This window comes from Malus sylvestris, chromosome 10 (assembly GCF_916048215.2).
Source record: "Malus sylvestris chromosome 10, drMalSylv7.2, whole genome shotgun sequence".
NCBI lineage: Eukaryota > Viridiplantae > Streptophyta > Magnoliopsida > Rosales > Rosaceae > Malus > Malus sylvestris.
In genome coordinates this window covers 6897274-6924345 of record NC_062269.1, presented here as the reverse complement: position 1 = coordinate 6924345, position 27072 = coordinate 6897274, and the positions used below count along the sequence as shown (strand labels likewise).

The 27072-nt window shown below is 38.3% G+C and overlaps 1 protein-coding gene, 1 long non-coding RNA gene and 1 pseudogene across 3 annotated transcripts; all 3 read right to left on the bottom strand.

The window, feature by feature from the left end:
• Positions 1-2645: 2645 nt before the first annotated feature.
• Positions 2646-4734, bottom strand: LOC126584180 (uncharacterized; annotated as a pseudogene).
• A 4652-nt stretch (positions 4735-9386) lies between these two features.
• Positions 9387-21853, bottom strand: LOC126586518 (probable ubiquitin-like-specific protease 2A). Its single transcript, XM_050251371.1, has 15 exons — positions 21517-21853; positions 21028-21221; positions 20692-20782; positions 20533-20582; positions 18259-18334; positions 17512-17587; positions 16735-16863; positions 15865-16065; positions 15715-15770; positions 15357-15450; positions 14838-14928; positions 14355-14474; positions 11304-11588; positions 11176-11214; positions 9387-10268 (listed from the first exon to the last, which is right to left on the bottom strand). Exons 1-15 carry the CDS (start codon positions 21725-21727, stop codon positions 9597-9599), a joined length of 2385 nt encoding a protein of 794 aa, XP_050107328.1. The 5' UTR covers positions 21728-21853; the 3' UTR covers positions 9387-9596.
• Positions 21854-22935: 1082 nt separating this feature from the next.
• Positions 22936-24895, bottom strand: LOC126587510 (uncharacterized). 2 transcript variants are annotated; one of them, XR_007611107.1, is made up of 3 exons: positions 24765-24895; positions 23159-23228; positions 22936-23024 (listed from the first exon to the last, which is right to left on the bottom strand). It is a non-coding gene; the product is annotated as an uncharacterized LOC126587510 (long non-coding RNA). The 2 variants fall into 2 exon arrangements; XR_007611106.1 differs by lacking the exons at positions 22936-23024; positions 24765-24895 and adding an exon at positions 23993-24153 and having other exon boundaries at positions 23053-23228.
• Positions 24896-27072: the final 2177 nt, after the last annotated feature.

Below are 27072 nucleotides of genomic sequence, written 5' to 3'. Positions count from 1 at the left end.
TCACCCACTTCCCACACGCAACAGTAGCTCATGGGTACCACAGATAACTTTGCCAAAGTTTTCTGACAAAGTTGAGACACGTGAAGCTTGCAGCTCCCACTACATTGCTCTGACCAAGAAGGGTAAAAGAATAGCAAAGAAACAACACTACCAAAGTTTAGACACATAAATTTTGAAGGTCTAGCTACCATATTATTACCCACAAGGGTAAAGGAACAGTACCACTGCTGGATAATTGGAAAGTCCCGGTGTGTCAACCTCTGTGCTTCGTGGCAAGGTAGACTAGCAAACATGCCCAACCTTTACTCACATTCGAGAAAACACTCCCAACAAGATTGCTTGCTCCAAAATCGAAGAGGCACCGCCCTCCGAATCTCGAGAGCCAGACTCTCAACATGATTATTTTCTCAAAAATCGAAGAGAGGGTAAAGGAACAGTACCACTGCTTGATAATTGGAAAGTCCCGGTGTGTCAACCTCTGTGCTTCGTGGCAAGGTAGACTAGCAAACATGCCCAACCTTTACTCACATTCGAGAAAACACTCTTAACAAGATTGCTTGCTCCAAAATCGAAGAGGCACCGCCCTCCGAATCTCGAGAGCCAGACTCTCAACATGATTACTTTCTCAAAAATCGAAGAGAGGGTAAAGGAACAGTACCACTGCTGGATAATTGGAAAGTCCCTGTGTGTCAACCTCTGTGCTTCGTGGCAAGGTAGACTAGCAAACATGCCCAACCTTTACTCACATTCGAGAAAACACTCCCAACAAGATTGCTTGCCCCAAAATCGAAGAGGCACCGTCCTCCGAATCTCGAGAGCCAGACTCCCAACATGATTACTTTCTCAAAAATCGAAGAGACACCGCTCTCCGAATCTCGAGAGCCAGACCCCCAGCATGATTGCTTTCTCAAAAATCGAAGAGGCATCGTTCTCCGAATCTAGAGAGCCAGATCCCCGACAGGATTGCTTGTTCGAAAACCGAAGAGGCACCACTTTCCCAACTTCAAGAGCTGGATCTCCTTGGATAAAGCTTGTCTGTAATCTTCACACGCAACATCAGCTTTCCAGATACCACAGACCACTTTTTCAAAGTGATCTGACAGAGTTAAAACATGTGAAGCTGACAGCTCCCACTACCGTGCTATGACCAAGCAGGGTAAAGGAATAACATTATTACTTGATGTTAGGGAGACTCCTATATATGTCGACCTCCATCCCCAACGGACAGGCAGACCTGCAAAAATGCTCAACCCTTCCTCTTATCTGAGAGGGCACTCCCAACGAAGCCTTTCGAAATTTTCAGCTTTCTTTCCCCCCGATAATACCTCTGTAAACAAGCTATACTAGAGCAAGAATATCTCATATCATCAGGGTTAAAAGCAAGAGTATCCCATATCATGCTTTTTCCCTGTCTTTTCCTTTGGCCTTGTTCTCACCTGCAAGACAAGGAGAAAGAGAGCAATCAGTCAGCACTTGGAATCAAGCTTCCAGCCAGGAACTGACTGCCTGGAATTACTTACCTGGCATTGCTCTCGAGTACTCATCTTCAACATCTTAGGCTTCCAGGGAAGATACCACATCAGCTTGAGGAACAGCTAGGGCAAGTGAGAAGGATACAAGGAAGCATGTGGAGACAAGCGTAACAGCACACGTGCCGATACATCCACTACTCTGTCAAAAGCAAAAGTATCCCATATCAGCAGGGTCGAACGTACTCTAGATTTGATGGACTTGTTTTGACCCTCAAATTCTTCAGTCGGCCTTATACTCTGGAGGAAACCAGAAAACCCTCCAGCCCAGTTCAAGAATAAGCCTGTGGAAAGTTACTTCTTCAAAAGCAAAAGTATCCCATATCATCTCTTCTCATTTTTCTTCTCTTTATCCTTCATGCTGCCTGCAAGATAGGGAGAATGTGAACAATCAGCCGGAGCTCTGATTGCTTACCTTGTCTGTCACCTCTTTCAGCAGATACCCTAGCTCGGCGACTTGGGGGACTCCTACTACATGGTTTGTATCGCGCTTGACTAAGCCTGAAACTACAAGTAAGCTTCAAGTGAAATTGATACATTACCTTGTGCATCTCCACCAGTTACAGATACCACCCCTGGATGGAGGAAGAGTACTTCCAGAGAAGATGCCACATCTACCTATGAGACAGATAAGGCAAGTCAAGACGATACCACACTCCGGTACTTAAGTTTCGTGGTTACGAGATCATTCTCCCACAATATTTCCTAATGTCATTTGTACTAAATTATTCACTTGTACTCACTAAAGGAGAGCTTGAACCTATGTACTTGTGTAAACCCTTCACAATTAATGAGAACTCCTCTATTCCGTGGACGTAGCCAATCTGGGTGAACCACGTACATCTTGTGTTTGCTTTCCTATCTCTATCCATTTATATACTTATCCACACTAATGACCGGAGCAATCTAGCGAAGATCACAAAAAGTGACCGTTTTCGCTACCTAGGATCTATCTTGCAAGAGAACGGAGAATTAGATGGAGATCTCAACAGAAGAATAAAAACTTGGATCTAACGGAGGACATGACACAAAACCGAGTGCAATGGCGTTCTAGGATTCATATAGCCGACCCCACTTAGTGGGAAAAGGCTTTGTTGTTGTTGTTGTTGTTGTATTCTTCTCAGATGAGCTTGAACTTTTGGAGTACATTGTGCGCCATTTCTGCATGTTCCGCTCATATGTATTCACATTTTCGGCGTAATTTGTAAGACCCTGCCTCAACGCTGCAACATTTACCCCATTGAACACCAAAATGCTTGTTATGCCCATCTTTGAAACCTGTAAACACCATCAAAATGTTTTGATAAATGGGTGAGACTGAGAGTATAAAAATAAAATCTCTTGGCACGGAGACATGATGCGAAGTAACACTTCTGTCACACATTGTATAGATAAACAGTGATTTCTGATAAGTTCTTAAACACTAGCAAATAATTCACACAATTTTTCTTCATTATTTTTAAATTAAAATATTTTAGGCAAAAGTCATGTATTTGGAAACGATCAAGGGTCAACAGATGATTTATTCATATTTATTTTCATGATAGTAAGAGACGAAGGTGCTGGTGATGGTGAGAAATATAATAATTCAAAAGTTGATAACACAAATCCGAAACGTAATCGTAACAATAGCAATAAGAACAATTGCAACAGAAGAAATGGAAGGCATGATCTTACCGCTTGGACGTTCCTATTTTCCTCATCAAAGAAAAGCATTGAGTTGAAGGGGACCCCAGTCCTCGTATGAATTCGCTGAAAATGATTTGTCTTGTGCGTCCAACTCCGAAAAATCTCCTGTATAAACGGCAATTCAGAGTTACAAATAAAACTCAATCGACGAAGTGTTACAGTCAGCACATCTTTGGCAGCTCTCTTAATCCCAATTGAATCTGAAGGAAGAAAAAGGCATTGTGCTCTGAAGCATCACCTGGGCAACGAACATTGACTCGATGTTCAATTTTTCAAAAAATGTCTTTGCTATATCCAACAGTTGGTGACCTCGAAGCAATGGCGAGGTCGATTCCTTTTTCTTTCAGTGCATACAATACTGCTCTAGTATGGTGATACATCGATGGCATTTCACTTTCGGAGCGCAATTCACTGAAAAAGGAATACAAATGTAAGTTTGGGCTGAACATAAAATTGTCAAAACTGTTTGCAAGAGAATATGCTAAACTGTGTATGTTAGACATAACTCAGTTCACAGACTGTTTCATCTTTTCTTTGTGTCTATCCATGGATAGCTTATAGCAGGGGCGAAGCCAGAGATTTGTACGGATGGGGGCATCCTCAAACAAGAGTCACAATTAAAAGGCTAAAGTATTTACTAATACCATCAAATATCATGACAACTTCATTACCAATACCATCAAATATCTCTCTATAAAAATAATCATGTTATCATTCATCCATTGATCTCCCATCCGACTTCTCAATCGATTCTTCAAAAATTTCATGGACGAACATGCTCTTTCAACGTTGACAGTAGCAACTGAAAGAGTTAACTCCCCCTCCCCCTCTCCTTAGTGTAAAAATATCAATGTACTAAAAAAAATGCTAATATCACAAGCAAGTTAACTAGTGATACACCTTACTTATGTCACCAGCATGTACATTTTTTTCTACGAAAAAATTGAGCACGCGTATCTGCCCCCCTAGCGCAAGTTAGCTCCGTCCATGGCTTATAGCCTACAAATGTGAACCCTAAACCATAAACTCTAGGAAGACTTGAAAAGAGATTTAAGAAAAGATACGAAATATTTGGAGCTAACGGAATACATGGTACAAAGCCAAGAGTTGTGGCGTTTTAGGATTCATAAAGGTACAAAACCAAGGGTTGTGGCGTTCTAGGATTCATAATGCACTACGCAAAAGAATATTCACAACATCCGAAACCTCATATCATGGTTTTGTTTCCAGTTGACAGGGAAAGTAGGATTACATATATTCACTAGTCATCAGGGTTATCACAATTAATGGAAGCTTTTCGCTGCTTCATGGGAAAAGGAGAGAAAAACAAGAATTTCCTTGACTTTGCTCGGCAACCAAACAAGTTGTAGTCGGGAAAGAAAAATAGAGAAAAAATGGCGTACCAATAGAAAGGCCAGATAGTGTAATCAATGTCGAAGACAACCAATCGCGGAAGCACTTGGAACATTCTCAGTATCTCTAAAGCCTCTGCCCTCACCCCATCGTCGTCATCCATTCTCTCTCTCTCTCTCTCTCTCTCTCTCTCTCTCTCTCTCTCTCTCTCTCTCTCTCTCTCACTCAAATGTAAAGCTTCCAGTTTGCCTGCGTTCATGGATGAATTAGGCCATATAAATAAATAAAAAAAGAAAGGATGTGCTATCCACACATCCCATGTTACTTCTCACACACCCTTGATAATTTATGTCGGTTGATATTTTTGAATTCATCCGATTCCACGGCCAAAAATTAAAAAGGTGTGTGAGAAGTAAAATGGGGTGTGTGGATATCACACCCCAAAAAGAAATTATATAGAAAGATATTATGCTAATTTCTAATTTTGTTTTGGGGTCCGGCTTGGCGGCTTCCATATGGTCCGGACCATTTAATTCAATTTTTTTAAGGAACCTTAACAAAAGCTCTTGGTACTGTTCATTTTAACGAAAAATCATATTTTTACACAAAAAGTCAATCCAGGTACTATTCACTTTACCTTTTATTTTGTTCTTATTATTAAAATTCAAAGTTTTTAAACCTTTTTTTTATTAGTTTTCCCATTTTTTAAACCTGCTAGTAATACTTTGTCGGTTCTTGGTTGTGGAGGAATTTTATTAACAAAGTATTTATATTAAGAAGGTGGGAGAGTATTCAATTGAGATTTTGAGGGATTTTAATTATTTTAATGAATCTAGACAGGATTTTAAGTGATTATTTGAAATTTATTGTGTATTCAATCAGGATTTTAAGATAGTTTATTAAAATCCTTAGAAATCCAAGTGTATTCAATTAGAATTTTAAAGAAGTTTATAACATTTAGGTCATCTCCAACCGAAGGGTCCAAAGGGTCAGAGGGCCGAAAATAGCCCGAAAACCGTCTCCAACCGAGGGCTAGGTCAGAGGGTTCTGGAATCTGGAAGGGCCCCACGAAATCGGAAAGGGTTGGAGGGCTAGTTGCATGCAGCGAGCCCGGGGTTGGCCATTTTTTATTTTAATGTTTTGTTATTTTTGTCGGTTATAGCCGACAAAAATAATATATACTATATTATTAATGTCGGTTATAACCGACACTAATAGCAATGTTAATATAATAGTAGTTTGAACAGTGTCGGTTATAACCGACACTAATTTGAATTCCAACAGCTACCCAGTCACTAGCCGTTGTATTCAATTTTTTTTTTGTTTTTATGAATTTAAACCTTTTTTTTTTCTATAACTTCCTATAACTTTTTTTCCATAACTTATATTTTACAAATTTTGGTTCATATTTTTTTTTCGTATAACTTCTATTTTACAAAATTTGTTTTTTTTTTTAAATTCCATTTTTTTTCCTATAACTTCTATTTCACAAAACTTGTTTCATATTTTTTTTAAATTCCATTTTTTTCCTATAACTTCTATTTCACAAAATTTGTTTCATATTTTTTTTAAATTCTATTTTTTTTCCTATAACTTCCTAAGCCATTATACAACATTAAATTAAATTAAGTAACATGAAACAATATTAAACAATATGAAACAACATTAAATAACATTAACCAACATAAAAATTATACAACATGAAACTTAAACAACATTTTTAAAAACATAAAACGTAAATGCCTACTCCATGCTTCTTTGGGCCCAAAGATGTGCAACAAGATCTTGTTGTAGGTACTTGTTTGTGGTACGAGAACGTATCATTCTATAGCGCCTCATGTACTCATCTGTAGAGATACTACCAGTTCTTGGATTGAAAGGCAAATTAGGCTCATCATATATTTTTGCACGAGCTCTTCTTGACCTATTTGGATCTTCTTGGTCGTCATCGGACTCTCCATCAATATACCCATCTCGCTCATCCTCCACTATCATATTGTGTAATATGATGCAAGACATCATGATGGAGTCCAAATTTTCTCGACTCCACCCTCTTGCCGGTTCGATGATGATCTTCCACCGTGCTTGTAGAATACCAAAAGCTCTCTCAACATCTTTCTGATATGCCTCTTGGTGTAAGGTAAAAAACTTTTCCACGTCATTCCTAGGGTTTGGAATTGCTTGGACAAGTGTCGCCCACTTTGGGTAGATGCCATCTACCAAGTAATACCCCATATTGTATTGACGACCGTTGATGTAGTAGTCAAGTTGAGGTGCTTTACCTTCCGTCAAGTTATTGAAGAGGGGTGAACGCCCAAGAATTGTAATGTCATTTTGGGAACCAGGGACTCCAAAGAAAGCATGCCAGATCCATGTGTCATATGAGGCAACCGCCTCTAACACAACAATTGGCTTTCTCGACCTTTCGCTAAAGCCTCATTGCCATCCGGTGGGACAGTTCTTCCAATCCCAATGCATGCAGTCTAATGACCCTATCATGCCCGGAAACCCACGGTCTTCAGCTTTGCGAAGGAGCCGATTCAAATCTTCTTGATTTGGCTCGTGGAGGTACTTCTCTTTGTAAACCTGAACAATTGTGTCACAAAATTCTTCAAGAGTATCAAGGCATGTAAACTCAGACATACCATGGGTTTCATCCATCGAATCAGCTGGGGAGCCATAGGCCATCATTCGGAGTGCAACAGTAACCTTATGATGAGGTGCCAAACTAGGACGGCCTGCTCTGCCTCGCTTCTGTCAAAAGTACGGATTGACCTGCTGGACATAACAAATTAAACGCTCAAAGACATGACGCCTCATCCGGAAGCGACGTCTGAAATCCTCTTCTGTGTACACCGAGTTGGGGCTGAAGTAGTTGTTCATCAGATTGGCATGCATCATCGCTTTGTTTCATGGTTTGTAAGAGCGACCAACAATAGAGCCACCCCATTGAGGTTGTTCCTTAGTTGGTTGGCACACCATGGCCACAACCATGGCTGCTACTCTGTTTTGTTTGTTGCGCCTTACTTGAACTTCTTCATCAGACTCCTCATCTTCTCGTCTCATTTGCGCCCATTTTGATTCTTTTTTGGAATTGGATGAAGACCCCCAATTGGAATCTGAAGAGGATCCAAAGTTGGAATTCATTGCAAACTTGAATTGAAAGAGATGGAATTGAAATAGATTGAATTCAAAGTTGTGTGAATTATATCCCAATATCGACCCTATTTATAGCAAAAAAAAATTCAAATCCAACGGCTAGCTGACGTCACTTTGCCGTTGGATTTGAATTTAAGTTGTAGTTTTTAAATAATAAATTATGTTTGGCCCTATGGCCATTTGGCCCTCAGTTGGAGACAGTTTTTTGTGACAGGGCTAAAACGAGCCCTTTGGCCCTCTGGCCCTCGGTTGGAGATGGACACAAATATGATCATGTACTATTCATTAAAATATTAATATCTTGGAGGATCTTGAAGGGCCAGAGGGCTAAAACGAGCCCTCTGGCTAGCCATCGGTTGGAGATGGCCTTAGGGGTATTCAATTAGAATTTGAATTTAAAGAATTTGGAAAAGTTGAGGAATTAGAGGGAATTAGAGAGATTTAGTAGTGTATTTTAAGCATCCACAAATCTCACCTCTTCCCATGAGATTTCTAAGGAATTGAATCATAATTTTACATAGAATCTCTACAAATCAGTTAAACTCCATAAAAATCCATTAAAATATCTCAAATTCTCAATTGAATACACCCCTCTAAGTCTTAAATGAACCAGCCATAATAATATGATTCAAATCCACATTTGACGAGAATCGAACTTAAAACTTCGTACTTACAACTAAAGAGGAATACAACTAGATCATAATACTAAAGTAAATAGAGGACAAAAAAAACTTGGAAGGCTTACTTCTACGTGGACTACACGTAGGCATACACAGTGGCATTATCTAATTAATAAAGAAATTGAGAAAGCCACGCTGGACATATGTGTTTATTAGAAATTACTTTGTTTGGGTGCATTTTCACTCACCACCCTTAAATAGGGTAGTGCTAAGAGCATCTCCATTGGAGTCCCTAAATAGGAACAACCACGGTATAAAATGAGTATAAAACAAATATAGAGACAAAATGAATCTGTAATGGATCGGAAAGTGAGTCCCTATAGTATAGGACTCCCCGGATACATAATGTATTTTTTCACATATAAAGACTGTATAGGGACAACTTTGAGTGAAAAACGGAGCCCACAATCTTGATTGTAGTTTTTAATTAATTAAAAAATGGTTAACATAAACAAAAAATAGTACACCTTGAGTGGAAAACCGTACTCACAATCCTGATTGAAGATTTTTCTTTTAATGCTTTTAATTAATTAAAAAAAAATTTAACATAAGCAAAAATTGTGCACCAAACCAAATTATCACATAAATAAAACCATAAAAACTTCAAATTTAAGGATTCTCCTATAAGGACACTACCATTGGAGACAATATTCTTTTAGAGACACAAAGATTCACTTTTAAGTCTTTAAATAAGTACTCAAAATGGTGGTGAGAGTCCCTAAATGGGGACTTCCATTAGAGATACTCTAACCACCATATTTATCACCGCTCAAAACTACACAAATTTTAAAATTCAAACTCATCTAATAGTAATAGATAAATGGTGAGGTTGGTGGTGAGAAATATTTTTTTGTCAGACGATAAATTTTTGTAAGATTAGATTTTAAATTAACCACCATTAGAGACTAGAGTTTGAACTCATACCGTCTTGTAAGGGCTCAACATCTTTCTACCACTATGGTAAATGACCAGTAGGTGATGAGATTTGTTGTCTTCGTTGGCGAAATTTCGAGGGAGTAAATTGAACGAAGATCACTTCTTCGTCCACCGTATGATTTTGGAGGCATACACGACGGAACCATTGTGTTAGATTTTTTTACTTCCGAACACTCGTTACCCTTTCCACTGCTTTTTACTAAGCAATTATTCTTAATACAGTAAAAGATCACTAATGTCTAGTGCTGTATTACCAAAACGGCCAGAATAAATGCAACCGCCTTAAAAGGGGCGTAAGCCGTCTTCTACGTCCTGCACGAGCGATCCGTCGCCTTTTTCGAGGCTGCTGGTCGACCGATCCCGACTCTGGATCCTCACGACTCACTCGCGTTTGAATCCCTTCGCGATCGATGTTTTGGGTTGAGTCAGGATCTTGATGAAATGAAAGTTCGTTTTCTAGAGAGGAAGAAAAATATTTAACCTCATTGTCGTCTTGCATTTCATCTTCATCTTGAGAATCCAGTACAACACAATCTTTGTAGTCGCCTGGCATGTCGTCTTCGTCTTGAGAATCCAGCACAACGCAATCTTTGTAGTCGCCTTGGATGTCGTCTTCGTCTTGAGAATCCAGCACAACATAATCTTTGTAATTTTCACTTGAAGATTCAGGTGCATCTGTTTTCCTTGGATAGTTCAAAGCCTCATTTTCCATTATCGAACGGTTTACATCTATCCCCACTGCAGATAAGTTCTGTAATCCGCTACTAGATGCATCAACATTTCCTCCGATATGCCTAGCAACTCTAAATCTCTTCTCAAAACAGGATTTTGGGAGTGATTTAGAAGCTAATCCAGTCCCTTGCTGACAATCTTCCACGTTGACCCCTGAATCAGCAATCTGATCATCACTATCGTCAACTTCCTGTATCAAGCAAGATAAAGTGGATATCTTTAGTTGCTTGGAAATATTTTCAACCATTCTCAGAGCATAATGTCGGTTGATATTGTTATTCAACTACAAAATTAATAATAGTGCACACTACACACGACATAATCTGGAAGCAAATTTCACTAGAATGCATGGCACACGTGTCTGACGTTACTCTTTTTATGGCAATCCATATGAACAATATTGTTAAGGCAATATAAGCTTTGAACAGGCATTGCAACTTTAGACAGCATTCCCGGATATCATAACTAAACATGCCTGATGAGTTGTCAAGGAATACAAGCAGGTACAACTATTTTTTCTTCTCTTGGGAGCAAGGATCACAGACACCTTGCGAACTTTATGCAACGTACAAAGCATCTAGTAAAATCTAAAAAACATTGATGTTATTAATGGCCAAAGGGCAGATGCTCCAACAGTTTCTGGGAAAATTTTGGAGACTAGCAGAGTTTGTCTTCAAAATACTTGTTATGGAAAATAATCTTCTTTGTACGGTTTCTATGTAAAATAATCTTCTTTGGACGGTTTTTTTGCAATGCACCATCGTTGTTTCTATGTAAAATAATCTTCTATGAAAATAGCAAAATCATTTTCTTTGTACTTTCATTTAGTTTATAATCAGTTGCATGTCAAGTATCTTTGGAATCATAATAAATACAAAGCACACATGGGTACACTGAACGATCAGATACATATAAATGGCATGTGATGTGGTCAAACTGATACAATATAATCATGGTGGAGCACATTCGTAATGTCATCCAGCACTAAATTTTCAGTCAAGTTCCAAATACATGGTACCTATTATTAGCAACTAGCAAATAATAACACCCAAAAGCCAAAGGAACCTCTGGATCATAAATAAATAAAAAAGGATTACCTCTATTGGTGACATTAAACTCATAACCCGAGAAGCAACCTGCAGATAATTTACATCAGAAATTAACCCGACAGAAGTTCTTGGTTACACCCCCTCAAAACCAATCATGATTTTCTAAAGCACCGTACCTGTACAGGAGGAGAATCTCCTAACAACGAAATTTCAATTCCACTAGCATTGGAACTGGAGGAATTACCATGAACTTTTTTTGTTAAGCTGGACAGATCTTCAGGAAACTTCATGCCAGTTTCTAGCTTGTCTGTTTCGTCCATCCCTTGAGAGGAAGGATGCTTATCAGTACAATCCGCATTTAGTGCTTCCCGAGAATGATCTTCAAGGATTTCACAAATTAACTTCTTAATATGAGATCGTTTGGCAGAAGCTTCCTCAGGACGGAACCAATTTTTTGTGAGCTGAAAAATTATAACATTGTTGTAGCATATCAAATTAATTTCCCATAGTTACAAAGTCATACACCAGTTAAAGATAAAAAAAATACATGGTCAAATGCATCAGTAAATCCTCTCAAATGAAAAATAGAATAAAAATTTATGTTAGTTCTTCCACAAGTGAAGAAACAGTAGATTTTTATTAACTTTGGCAGAGGGTAGAAGAACAATGAATTCCCTGCCTCCATATCCTATATACAAGGAAATAGTAGGAAACAAGTAACCTTAGGCCCACAATCCATCATTTTATCGATAATAAAATTGTTCATCTTCTGTTCTCATTTGGGGTGCAATACAAGATGGGTTTTCAAGCTGGTATAATAGCGGTTAGATGATCCTACAACAACAACAAACAACAACAAAGCCTTTTCCCACTATATGAATCCTAGAACGTCATTGCGCTCGGTTTTGTGTCACTTCTTCCGTTAGATCTAAGTACTCTAGGTCTTTTCTTAGAATATTTTCCAAAGTCTTCCTATGTCTTCCTCTACCCCTTTGGCCCTGAACCTCTATCCCGTAATCACATATTCTAACTGGAGCGTCAGTAGGCCTTCGTTTCACATGTACCACCGTAACCGATTTTCTCTCATCTTTCCTTCAATTTCAGCTACTCCTACTTTTACCTCGGATATCCTCATTCTTAATCTTATCCTTTCTCATGTGCCCACACATCCAATGAAGCATTCTCATCTTCGCTACACTCATTTTATGTACGTGTTGATGCTTCATTGCCCAACATTCCATGCCATAAAGCAATGCCGACCTTATTGTCGTCCTATAAAATTTTCGCTTGAGCTTCAGTGGCATACGACGGTCACACAACACGCCAGATGCACTCTTCCACTTCATTCATCTAGCTTGTATTCTATGGTTGAGGTCTCCATCCAAAACTCCGTTCTTTTGCAAGATAAATCCTAGGTAGCGAAAGCGGTTGCTCTTTGGTACTTCCTGGTCTTCAATCTTCACCCCTAACTCATTTGAGCCTCCGTTTGCATTGAACTTGCACTCCATATACTCCGTCTTTGACCGACTTAGGCGAAGACCTTTAGATTCCAACACTTCTCTCCAAAAGTTAAGCTTCGCACTCCTTCCTAAGTTTCATCTATCAACACTATATTGTCTACGAAAAGCATACACTAAGGAATATCATCTTGAATATGTCATGTTAACTCATCCATTACCAATGCAAAAAGGTAAGGACTTAAAGATGAGCCTTGATGTAACCCTACAGTTATGGGAAAGCTTTCGGTTTGTCCTTCATGAGTTCTTACGGCAGTCCTTGCTCCATCATACATATCCTTTATAGCGTGGATATATGCTACTCGTACTCTTTTTTTTCTCTAAAATCCTCCAAAGAATGTCTCTTGGGACCCTATCAAATGCTTTTTCCAAGTTTATAAAGACCATGTGCAAATCCTTTTTCATATCTCGATATCTTTCCATCGATCTTCATAACAAATAGATTGCCTCCATAGTAGAGCGCCTTGGCATGAACCCAAATTGGTTGTTCGAGAGCCATGTCTCTTGCCTCAGTCTATGCTCAATTACTCTCTCCCAGAGCTTCATTGTATGACTCATTAACTTAATATCCCTATAGTTCATGCAATTTTGTACGTTGCCCTTATTCTTGTAGATAGGCACCAAAGTGCTCTTTCGCTATTCATTTGGCATCTTCTTTGTTTTCAAAATCCTATTGAAAAGGTCTGTGAGCCATGCTATACCCATCTCTTCTAAGACTTTCTACACTTCGATCGGTATATCATCTGGGCCCACTGTTTTTCTATGCTTCATCTTTTTCAAAGCTACAACTTCTTCCTTCCTAATTAGACGGGTAAAAGGAGTAGTTTCTACACTTTTCTGAGTTACTCAACTCCCCCAAAGAAGTACTCCTTTCATGTCCTTCATTGAAAAGATTATCAAAATAACCTCTCCATCTGTCTTTGACCGCATTCTCTGTAGCAAGAACCTTTCCATTCTCATCCTTGATGCACCTCACATGGTTTAGGTCCCTTGTCTTCTTTTCCCTTGCTCTAGCTAGTTTATAGATAACAAACTCTCCTTCTTTGGTATCTAGTCGCTTATACATATTGTCAAAAGCCGCTAGGGTGAAGAACTCTTGGGTGAAGAACTTACCATGAGGCATGATGTATATTGGATATCTGCCAACTTATTTGGCCTCGTTTGGTATAGAGGATTGGACGAGAATGGATAAACCCTCTAAATTTAAGGTCAAAGAGAATGATTTTCACTTCAAGGAGGTTAGAATAGGAATTAGAGGATTAGAAGGGAGAAGTTTTCTTCTTGAGTAATCCATCTTCTAGAACCAAGTTGGCAACAAAATTTTCATTTCTTGTTTCATCATTTCTTGAAAATAGTTGCTTATCCATTCAAACCCAAAGCTTCATACAAAATGTGGCCAATAGTATATATTATGGATGGTGCACATGACTTTGACAACATGTAGAGGCAACATAAGCTTGACAACTTAAGGATTACTATGGATTGAATTTGAGTGTAATCAATAAATAATAGTAGAACAAGTCAACCAAAAACCACGAGAGAGCAACAGAAGCTACAAGGGAAAATTTGACAACTAAACGAACTTTTTTATGCTGATAGGAGATAGGATCATAGGACTAAGAAAAGTTGCATCATTCATAAGGGCCTGGAAAACAGAACATATACAATCTTTTTGCTTAGGCTCTGGTGAAAGGAGATAGGATGACTTACAAATTTGGAGGACTTTGTGATTTCCAAAGGGCTAAAGTTGACAGGAGCTTCCTCCAGAAAACATTCCACATAATGAAGCAAAAAGAGGCCACAGTCATATGAATTTTCCTGTTGTGGTAACTGAATAATATGAAAGAAAAGCAAACGTCACAAATGGTAACTTAATTCCCCTTGTTAGACAAACATTTATTAAGGAGCACAAGGAAAGAATGACAAAAAGTACACCTTGGAGAAGAGAACTAAAAACTAACTCCATAAACACAACAATAAATCATATTCCCCTCCCATCAAGACAAATCAAACTGAAGAGTCTAAAATGTTTTGACATGGAAGCTGCCAATCACCCACAGAAAATCCAACTCCTCCCCAATATTTAAAAAATTTCCATGATTATTACTAAGAAAAAGTTAGATATATAAAGTGGAAAGAGATATTGTTTCTTTAGTTAATGATATGGATGTCACTAAAAGCACAAGGCATTACCTTCAGAGCTACAAATCTCAAATGTAAGAATTTTGAATAATCATCTTCTGATGTGTCACCATGCCTCTCTTTCCACTCTTCACATAGGTATCTGTCATCTCATGACAATGTAAATTATCAGGGAAATCCTTGTGATCAGTAGTCTCAAACTGAAGGACATAGTTTCAAATTTTCAATATTATAGCAAATCATTAATTTGATAAGAGAGCAAATTCCAATATAAGCAATATATTCTTTTACATCTAACACCTCAACTATTAGTTAATGAAATCGTTATTTTTGTTTGATAGAAAAAATTTGCACAAGTGGGCCCATTAATTTTTTAGAATGGGAATTCTAGCTTCCGCATCAACCAAATGTAAACAAAATCAGAAGACTAATAGAATCCAAAATAGACTCAAGTAGAAGCATGAATAAAAAATTAATAATAGCTTTTGTTGAAAATTGAAATCCAGAACAATGAATTCTTATGGCCGGCAACCAGAAGGAGACTAGTGAAGCTGAGCCATAAGAAGCTACCTTTGAACAAGTTTCTCGAGGCCTCTATGACTTCCTTTAATTGAATCCATGTGCAAGATGCATGGAACCTTTGATAAGCTTTCAATTTTCTCATCTGCAAGATAATTAGACAAAACAAACTGAAACAATAAAACCATAGTAAAGGTCGTACCCAGTGCACAAGGCTCCCGCTTTACGCAGGGTCTGGGAGAGGTGAATGTCGGCTAGCCTTACCCCCATTTTATGGAGAGGCTGCTCCCAAGTCTCGAACCCGAGACCTACCGCTCATGGGCGAAGGCACTTGCCATCGCACCAAGTGCGACCTCTAATAAAACCATAGTACATAAGGGAAATTAATCACAGTCCTAAAAGATCTTGCCTTTGATATTAACCACTTCACCAGGATGACAAATGACAATCAAACTCCAATGGAGACTGCACAAGATATAGTAATAATTCGTATTAAAACGGTGGTCTAATTCTCCAATGCCACAAGCAGCAACAAAAATAATGCACGGCATTTTCTCACCTGTAGTTTACAGGAATGAAGATATAATCCTTTTCAAACACATTCACTTTCCTAGTCCATTTATGAACACCCTGAAATGCTGCCTTGCCTTCACAAGCACTTGATTGGTCTTTGTCTAGATCAGCAAGTTTCCGAAAGAAAAAACTATTGAAGAAGTGGAACCTATGCTTTTCCTCAGGTTGAATTTTACTTTTTAAATATCTGTGAGAAAGTAAAAAATCAAAATTACTCAATATCGACTATTTTTTAATCTGGGACGTAGGAAGTACAATCGGATAAAAAGAAAGGGTATAGGAGCTAGAACCAAACTGCAAGTAGATCTTTACACTTTGTAGTTCCCAAGTTTGATAATTAAAGGTAAAGGTGGTAAACTATCATAAGACTACTATGATCTCAGAAAGGGGAATGGCTTGTTTCATCAACGAAATAGATTCCTCTCTGCAGTACCTGTCCTGAAAGTCTTACTTACACATTAATATGGTTATATGAGTTCCTCAAAAAAAAAAAAAAAAAAAAGAAGCTGATGTTTAATTCAAAGTGAACATAGACATTCAAGTTGTAAATATCAATTAGCATCAGATCAATAAGGATTGGGTAAGGAAAAAGCATCATGTGTGCCTGACAATCTGATGATCTACACAATATGGTAAATTATATGGAACACGAAGGCAGCCCAAACCCAAACAAATTTGAAATTCTGCACTATTTAAAAGCTCAAATCCAGAAATAAAAGATAAAAAAAAATACAAGAAGCCTCCCTACACATTTAACGAATTTCTCTGAAAGTTATAATGCCTTCATTGTTATGCAAAAAAAGGAAGTTCTAATGCTTCCAATAGAGAAACTTGAAAGTGGCCAGGTCAAACTTACTGAATATAAAAGTCAACTACAGTGTCATTAATGAATTTCTCCGGCTGTAGAAGCTCAAGATCTCTCTTACTTATAGAAACTGCATCAGGATCTCCTTCTGGATAACTCACTTCAAAAGGCTTATCGGCACTAAAATAAACAACCAACACGGATCATAATGGAAGTAAAAAAGGATGAGATATGATAATATCAAAGCCAATAAACGTACATGTAAGAAGATTGCCAAAATTTTAACACCAAAACAAGTAGTTTTAAATATAATGGGCGATACACTCAACAAAGGTAGTATCAAATTGCAAAGAAATAATAAAAGATTAAAAAAAAAAAAAAACTATAGTTTACAAATTACAATGACATAAATTAACACAATATAATGAAAAACAACTCGAGAAAAAAAATTGAGATGACTAATCTAAATTTTAAGAATGTATAGTTTATTGCTTTGCCTTATGCAGATGAGAAACAGTTACAAATGTGCTGCTCTTAGACACCTGATGCTTGGAGTGTATTATCATGTCCCTTAGCTAAATTAGGTAAGATTACCATGCTAATATTTGGTTCTCTGGTATTGGTATTTGTGGTCAGATAAGTGACTCTGCTATTGTTTGGTGCCATGCAAGAACAAACCTTGGAGGTCTAGTATTCTAGCCAAGCTTAGGTTTGGTGAAAGTGCATTGCTTCCTCAAGATTCAAGGTGGTGAGCTTTCAAATTCTTTTTAATAGTTAACTATCTGGTGAACCGTGAACATCAAAATAAAAAATCCAAAATGTCCATACCTCTCATCCAATGATTTAGTATCTTCCTCTTTGTCCACATGAGGTTCATAAACAGAACAGCTCAACTGCTCAATGCCTGCATTGACAACAAAATCAAATGTTACACAAAGAACATTTAAATAGTTTAGCTAATTTTCAAAAGTAGTACTCACTTGTCTTCGAAAGGTTTAGATTTTATTTGAAGAGAAACAAAATTTTTATTAAAATGTAAATCATCAAAACAAACCATTATCTAATGTCTTCCTATCCAAGACAGCAGAGAGGCAAAGCAAGACGGGCTAAAATGGAGATAAAATAAAACCAAATATATATAATATCAAATTTGATCTTCTATTCTCAATACCAATAGGCTGAAACCAATTCTTTAGTATAAAATCTAATGTTACAGTGTAAATTGAGGAAGAAAGAAGCTAGATATTAAGTTTTATAAAGTAAAAAATAAGTGTTTAGAAGAAGGCTTTTTAAACAATAATAAAGAAGCTAGATATTAAGTTTTATAAAGTAAAAAATAAGTGTTAGGAAGAAGGCCTTTTTAAAAATAATCGTGCTTGTTTAAGTCACTCGATATTCAAGTGTAAACCACATTGATTTGTAGACAAAAATTCATTATTTGCTCAATCAAATAGGTAGAATCTTTCAAGTAAATATGTAACGCTACACATTTATAAAGGAGTTTAAGGGGAAAAAATACACTATACAATCCAATATCACAAAGATCCAATACCATTTATCTAAATATGCACAAACCTGAATCCTTATTTGCATTTCCAGCTCCTCTAGAATCCCTTGATTCAAGATGAAGGTTGAGTGTAGCTTCTTCAACCTACACCAAATTTAATTGCACATAAGTCTTCCTTTATAAATAAAAGGGAACATAAAAGCAGTTGCAGCTAACCCTGCCACACCATTCTGACTCAAATCTCAATAATATCACCAATTTACCACTTGAAGATAAACATTCCCTTTGGCTCAATTTCCCATTTACAGTTAAACCATCTACCTAAAGACAACGGCATAAAAAAATTAACTGAGATTCTATGTCCCACATAAAGTATCTAAAATCTATCAAAATAACAATTTACTACAAAAAGTTACTAAATAGTGTAAACTAAAAAAAACTGATAAGTCTAAGCAATGTATTTTATCCACATGCACAAACATTCTGTGAATATACTATCATGTAACTCCACTAATGCAAAAGAAAGAAACAACAGCTATCCATAGAATGTTCTTGTTTCCTTTACACCAATAAATCTTCATTGCAAACTACTTGATATTTTAATTTTTTTTATTTGGTGTGTAGAGAGGCAATTTTTAACTTGATAATGCTCCCCCTATCACAGATCAATCACATTTCAACATCCATCTGATCATCACCTTTTTTGTTTAAAGGCACCATTGGCAATAATGATGGGCCTTGGACACTGTAATATAGTCACAGCTTCACTTTCATTTATTTATTCTACCAATTACCTATTTAAGGGTGGTGTAGAAGCAGATATGGCTAAACAATCTCAAATATAAGTCCCCTCCAATACACAGATCTCTATTGGAAGGGACAATTCCCAAAAACTAAATCTTGTAGCCCAAATAAACATCACAATACCAAATTCATGCTAGTAAGCTTTGTAACTAAGAAGTCAACAATTAAGGTTGTCATGGGTCTAATGATGTTAGATCAAAGGTAGTACTTCTTGTGCTATACATATCTTCTATAAACCAGAGATCATCCAACTAAGCTAATAACAATAATTCAAAATATTTAGCATCAAACCATTTCACAAAGCAGAAAACGGGTTATCTATTAAAAAAGGCTTTGAGGATCAAGAGCCTTAGGTTGAAAGCATCCCTTAGAATGACTATGCAGCTACGTGTTATATCGAGAAATACTCCAATCTCAAAAAATTCCAAAATTACCCGAATGCCCCAACACTAATCATCTCAACCCTAGTTACATCGAGTCTTAGCCATGCTTCAAAAGCATTTAGAAAGGATGAAAAAAAAAAAAAAAACAGGACGCTTGATCATAATGCAGCTAGATGTGAAAATGCGTAGTTAATATCGGTAGCATAATGATTAATGAGGCTAAAACCCAAAGGAGACTTTTCTATTGTTTAGACACATTTGGTTCTTGAAAAAAAATAAAGAATAATAGCCTTCTTCGGGGCATCCAAAGACCAAACTTCACACATCTTTCAAGACCAGCTGGTTTAGGGAACACTTGCAAAGAAAGAATAATAGCCTTCTTCGGGGCATCCAAAGACCAAACTCTTATGGTTAGGGATCTCCACCGCAATTGCAAAGGGTATGAAGCCAAGGTTAAACAGGCTAGAGGAACGATCCAGAAAAACCCCCGAGTAGACTTATATTTTACCTAAGTTTGTCAGGAAGACACAAAATGACATATCTTTCCAGCACACTGTTATGCATGTAGCTCATAGTTTACTAGTCATACATACATGTCCCCTTTAAAGCATCCTCCTCCGCATGTACACCACTCTTTCATGAACTTCTTACAATTAAAACCTAAAATCCAAGCATCAAGCCATTGATTTAAGACGTTGGTTCAAAGAAGTTCCCAAGACAGGAGAGGTGAAGTGTTTCGGATACTCATCCAGCTGACATAAAAATGAGTTAGGTTAATTTCAAAGTTATTTCGTTCGTATTTCTTTATGTTCTCCAATTCAGATGCAAAATCTTAACCAGCCTCATAGGAATAACTCTAACAAAACTTTCAATTCGAGTCCTGATGACGCAATGGTTATCATAAACTTGGTGATCCACCAAGCTCAAACATTGAGAATAGAATTATGAAAGGATATCCTACTTTCTGGAGATAAAAAAAACATTGGGGGTAGTTTTCATCAAACATTTCATTTTTTCATACTTCTACACTCTATATTATGTTTGTCTTCTTGCTCCTCCTGTTCACTATGTTTCTTACACTTACCATAACAAGATTCAAATTACCATTTAAAAGGTTGAAAGGGAATATAACAAGGGGAAGGGAGGCAAGCTTACCCTTGCATATCCACCAGAACTTGGCTTTGATACTTGTTCTTCTAATGGAGCTAAAATCATGCAAAAAATATTGGGTAAGATAAATGGCATTCACAAAATACTGAGAATAAAGAGGCACCATAACTATATGATATGTACTTCACAGAATTAAAAAGTCACCTTCATTCTCTGATGGACTAACGGCCAAAGTTGATGAGGAGCATTTCTCAAATCTGTCATTGTCATCTGAAATTATAAAAACTTGCTTACTCTGCAACAATATAAATCAAGTTGTTATCAACAATATGCTTAAAGTGAACTTTTGGCATCCCCTTAAAATGAGTAAAATAACGAGTCTAGCAAAATGGAAAGAAACCAAGTATGATCATATTTAAAACTTCAGGGCCAAATACAGTTGCTTTAAGGTTTTCAAACCCCACTGAAAACAATTCGCCCAAGTAGGACAAGTTAGGAGTTAGAAACTTGAAGCAATTGGCAAAAAGCATGAATATTTACTTGATGATTTGAAGAACTAGAAAGAGCACAAGCATCCGACCCAGACATCCGTCTTGCAGCGCCATCCTCTGCTAATGTACCCGCATGAAACGAATCAGACGATCCACATTGACGATCCGCACTAGTACCAGAATCATCGTCTAATAAAAATACTGTGCTAATTTTCTTTTGTGGACTCTTTGCTTCTTTTGCAACTACACAGAAAGTAAAAGAAAAAAACTCAGAAAACTTAAAAATCAGTAAATGGGTTCAGGCAGTGATGACCCTACTACTACTACTACCTCCACCGTCGACGTCAATCGGTTTATTTCCAACATTTTGAAGCAGAATTTAAATTCGATCATTTGAAGTTAATTAATTGGCGCAATTTTGGAGAGCTAGAACGATGTATTTCCGAAATCCCCAAAATTCCAATTTCTCGTTCCCAGAATTTAGTCAGAAACCACAGTTCAAAAGGCAAATTAGGAAAAGCGAATGGTGAAAACTTACAGTACTGGAGGAACGTGTACTTGGTGAGTGGGGAACCGAGGCACTTTTTCTTGGCGTTTTTGGCGTTCCTGGGCACCTTCTTCATGAGGTTTCGGAATTTGGCCATCATCTTGGCGGATTGCGTCTCCACCACCTGGTCGTCGGCGCTGAACTCGAACGCCTCGAATCGCTTGCTCGGAGACTCCAAGTCGGACGCGAACCGCCGAGTCATGAAGCCAAGTCACTCAAAACTCGCAAACGAGAAAAATGGCTGAAAATTTTTGCGAGAAATTTGAATGATATGGAAAACAGACAGGAGAAAGTCGAGAAGCGTACGAGACAAGTCTAATAAACATAAATGGAAGGGAGAAGAATCGTCCTCAGGTTCAAATCGATTTTAATTTTTTACAATATTTTAAAAAATTTCAATTTCAGACATTTACTTATTATTTTATTTCAATTTCATATATCTGTTAAAAAATCTGTAAGTAAACCGTTAAGTGATGATGTGGTAAATATGAAATCCACATTTATGCTGATGTGGCTGCCAAATTTATGTCACGTGATAAAAAAAATAATTTTTTATGCATTTAAAATATAATAATATTTACCCTATTATTTTTTTTTTAAAACCCCAGAAAACCCATCTTCTCCCTCCCTTTCCGAACCCCATCACCTTCACTGAGCCCAAACCCTACACCTCTAATGCTCTTCACCGCCACCATGTCCAACCTTCTCCTCATCACTCCTCCTCCACCTACTAGCCGCAACCAAGGCCCACTCCGACCACCAAAACAACACCATCATCGCCTTTCTCACCGTCATCGCCCAAACCCTAAACCTCCAAATCCAGACCCTCTATTCCACCCTGTCCAAATCCAAGCCCCTTATCCTTATCCATTCCACCCCATTCCACACCGTCGACATCGTGATGCGGTTGTAGAAGATGAGGAAAAGCGAGTACTTGAAAAAGGCCTTGTCGTCGCCGTAAGACATTCTCATGATCTTCTCCTGCAAGAAACTAAGCAAAATATTCAACATTTCCGCCGCGAAAACATAGATCGATTCGATGAATTGGAGAAATGCGAGGGAATTAGGGACTTGGAGAACGTCGTAGGTGACGAGCATGGTCATGATTTCGGCCATCGCAAAAACACCTTTCCACAGCTTGCTCGGCTGCGAGGTGGTTGGGTGGGGAAGACGATTTCTATGCCAGATTTTTTATTTTTTATATTATAATATTTTTAATGCATAATAATTTTTTTTTTTTACCACGTGGCACAAATTTGGCAATCACATCAGCTCTTAACGAATCAATGGATGGAAAATGTAACGGATGTATTATATTGAAATAAAATAGTACGTGAGGTATGAAAATGAAATGTTTTGAAGATGTTGTATGAGGTTGCAATAGACCTCAAACCTGAGGTGGTAATGACACGCCCCGACCCTGATATTCCTCGAATACCAGGATAGACACGTGCTGGCCGACACCCGAGGGTGACGAAAGCCATTAATTGATACAAAAGCTAAGAATAAGAAATAAATAAAGGTTAGAAATACAATGAACTAACAATTTACGAATGTGTTCAGAACATACAACTAAACCTAATCACTAAAAAGAATTTAGATAAAATTGAATGAATAAAGAAGTGAGTCCTACATCGAGAGGATCCGAAGATGCTGCTGCGGAAGTGCCTTCACGCCGGGATTAGGTGCCTTGATTCTAAGTCCTGAATGGGGGCGCAAAACAAAGGTGAGTGGACCAAGTTCGTATATATATAATAATAATAAAACAGTTATCAAGATACTAACCCCCACAGTTTATATAATGAAAACTACTAGCATAATAAGTGATGGATTTAATAAAAATCCTCGCATGCCAAATATCTCAAAAGTCACATCGCGGAAACGCATCGCGGAAATCAAAATAGTAAACGTATCATAAATCGTCTCGTAAACGCGGTGTGCTGCTAGAAAGATCACCGAATAAATATAACTCCTGGCCCAATGCCTGCACCTCAGTCTCTGTGCCCATAGCCAGAGATAACTCTCTCCCGACCCAATGCCTGTCTTCGTGTCCCTCAGCCTTTCGCTAGGGATTATTTCTCCCGACCTACATGCCAACACTAGATCCTCACCCCAGGCAGCATAGTGTCTACTAGGTACGCACAAATATTTACGCCTCTCATAAATAACCACTTCATAGTATAAAGTCATCCATCGTCTATACTATAAAGAGGGGTTTCTAAAACATGTTCTAGCATCCTATCGTCATCCATCGGATAGTCTACCAGTTCATGGTTTTTATAGAAAGTACGATATATTAAAATATAGCACAAACTAGGCTAACAATTTATTTCCTCACCAAAACACGAGACGAAATCAATAAATTTCATAAACAGGCTTAACATAAATCAATTCATAAATTTGCAGGCATGCTAATCATTTATGCATTTACTATAAAATCATGTAATTTTAGAAGGGGTCCACTCACAGTACTTAGTTGCCAAAAGCTGCGCCACTAGTGAAGACGGAAACGTCACAATAATTGCCCCTAAGCACATAAAGAGTCCAATAAATAAAACTATATAATAGCAATTGAATTTGGGAAAACGGACATTGGAAACGGATTCAGAACGTCGAATTACCCTAAGAATGGTCCCGGACGAAAACCCAAAAAGTCAACCCTAAAGTCAATGTTGACCGGGGGTCAATGGTCAAATTAGGTCTATCGGGTTTTAGACTTGAACCTGGATTAGGGTTTAAGTTAAATAGGATTAGGATTTATAGGGTTTTAGAAACCTAGGGTTTTTGGGTTAAAATGGTTTTAGGGTGAGAATTGGGGTTTGGGCTTTAGCCCAACACACATATACTACAAATACACACACACACACACACACACGGCATGCATGTGCATGCATAAACACATACACACACACACACCTAACACACACACCCACGGCACCAAGGCCCTAAGGCCTCACAAAAACTAACAGGGCTTTAAGCCCTTTAAGTCAAAACCGGCCCAGGCCCTAAGGGTTTTAAAAACCAAATAACAAAACTTAAAAACTAAAGGGGCTAAGGTTTTGGGCTTAAGACAACACGGGCCTAAGGCCCGAGGGGAGGAAATGGGAAAAGCCGGATGGCCTAGTGCCGAGGAAGAAGAAGGCCGGAGCTGCTACAGCTCCGGTCACCTGAAAACGGGGGTTTCACGCTCCGATCTAAGTACAAACATGAAGAACAAAGAGAGAGGGAGAGGTTTCTACCTTCCAAACACCGTAACTCGGTTGGAGGTGACCGGAAAAGCCCTCGGAGTGCATGGGTTCACCGGAAAAATGGGTGTGCTCACCCACAACGATTCCGAAGCAAATCCTACATAAAAATGAAAGGTTCTAGATCACAAAACACCACCAAGCAGTAAGCTAACAACGAGAAGGAGAGGTTCGAGACTTACCCAACGGAAAAAAAAAAAAAAAAAGGTTCGTCGGAGTTTGCTCCGTGTCGTCGAACTCACAGGGCAGGGATCCTGGGTTCGTTGCGAGCCTTTTCTATGGGTGACACTGTCCTAGTGAGTCCAGAGGGAAAGAGAGATGCGAGGTCGAGGGAGAGAGATACACGGGAAAGCTAAGAGGGAGAGAGCTACGGGAGAGAGAAAGGTATCGGGTTTGAGGGGAAACAGAAAGAGAGAAGAGGGAAGAGATACCGGAAAACACACACAAAAAATAAAATAAAACAAGGTGGGCCCCACGGGCTCACCAATTAAGAATTAAAACTATTTTTAAAATAAAATGGGGTTGGGGTGTTTCATGTAAAGTGTAATTTACCCATAAAAAAAGACGAGCAATAAGTAAGAGACTGGAGTGGGGTGGGCTCCATGAACCGCCACTACATTACTTCCATTCCAAATTTTTTTAATTTTGATATAGTATTTTTGTTTAAAAAAATATGTACTGTTATAAAGTCATGTGGGTTTTGGTGGAAAGTTGGAGTCAAGGTTTCGATTAAAATAATTGGACAAAATTACCCCTGAAACAAGGGATGAGTTAAGCGCATCAAAGGCGGTGCTCGACTGTTGGTGCTAAGCTGCTCCATGTATGGAACTGTTTAGGTAATGAAGACAATGCGTGCTTTTGATCCTTGGTAGTTAGAGGAACTATCTTATAGGTTGGGCTAATGCGTCATTCTAGTGCTAGTCTGCCCTTAGTGTGCCTTTGGGCTAAGTTATTGTGTTCGTCGAAATGTCCGCTAATGTTTGTGGCTTTATCTTATCACGTCTAGATTGTGGGAAATACTGCATCATGATGATGACTGCATACATTTGAAGGTACGACTTGAGCTTCCGAGTTATGACAACTAGCGCCAAAATCAATGTTTTGATTTTCGAGCATCTGGATTAAGCATCGAGAAGAGCTTTTGAACTGTGGAATATAGATAGTTGGCCTCTATCTCTTATCGTATGAGGGTTGAGCTCACTGTTGCTTGAGATACCGCCACATAGATGTATAGGTCATCCGCTGCTTTTGAGTTGGATAATAGAAGAGGTCATGTTAGGTACCTCTTCAAAAAACAGCTTGCATTGGTCCGTACATTTGTCTCGGTGCACATTCCTGATCCCCTTGAAAAAGAACTTGCATTGGTCGGTAGATCACGAGGGGAAAAGGTTGAGTGCTATTGCTTGCCTGGTAAGACCTTGTATCTCATTTAGAGTAGTAGGGGACTTCATATCCAAGATCACTCGGATCTTTTTTGGATATACGCCTAAAGGGGTTGACTTTCATCAATGGTTTTAATGCGCTGGAATCCGTGCAGTTATTCTGCTACGAACTTTTGTACTTCATCCTAGATTTGCCTCTACTGGGGCAGCGGAGCCATCGATTGCCCCCTATGTTGACCTACTGGCCTATGTTGCTTTTTCGCATGTCCTACTCGTTTGTGTTGTAGGTGCGGTGCACGTGGTTCATTTATGGTCTAGGTACAAACTGCTCGATGTCATGCTTGGTGAGGGCCGTTAGTTATGTGATACCTCGTCTTTAATTTTTCGTATGTTATATTATCAAATTTCCACTGTGGCATAAACGTTGACTTTCGTTGACCGTCTCGACGTAACGTTTGTGACTAAACTTTTTTATTTATTCTTCTTGTACTTATCGCCATGAACGCATGGGCGGGAACGGATTCGAATTTGGGATATTTCACTTTTGGGAGATATTTATATTTTTGCCTTTAGTGGACCCTATTTTGTGACTAGAGGCCTACATGTTCCCTTATCTCTCGGCCATTTCTCTCTCATTCCCCTTGTTTTATTTCTTCCCGTGACTTCATCATCCTAATTCTCTCAAAAACTCTCTCCCTCACCTCTTGGCCCTCTCATTCTCTTCGAACCAACCCTCCCCGAGGGTACCACACACAACAACAACATCAACAAGGACACCACTCACCACCATCAGCCTCCCACATCCTTTGCGAATTCTACGAACCCAGGATCGAAGGAGGAACCTCTACCCTAAGTTCTTTTCTTTCCCTGCACTGTGCACCATCACTATGCAACCTACATTCGACGAGTTTTTGCCATCT

Coding starts and splice junctions, on each gene's coding strand:
- LOC126586518 (XM_050251371.1), bottom strand. CDS start 21,727: ATGACTCGGCGGTTCGCGTCCGACTTGGAGTCTCCGAGCAAGCGATTC. Junction 15,771..15,864: donor TTCATTCCTGTAAACTACAG/GTGAGAAAATGC, acceptor TATCTTGTGCAG/TCTCCATTGGAGTTTGATTG. Junction 11,215..11,303: donor GAGATTCTCCTCCTGTACAG/GTACGGTGCTTT, acceptor AATTATCTGCAG/GTTGCTTCTCGGGTTATGAG.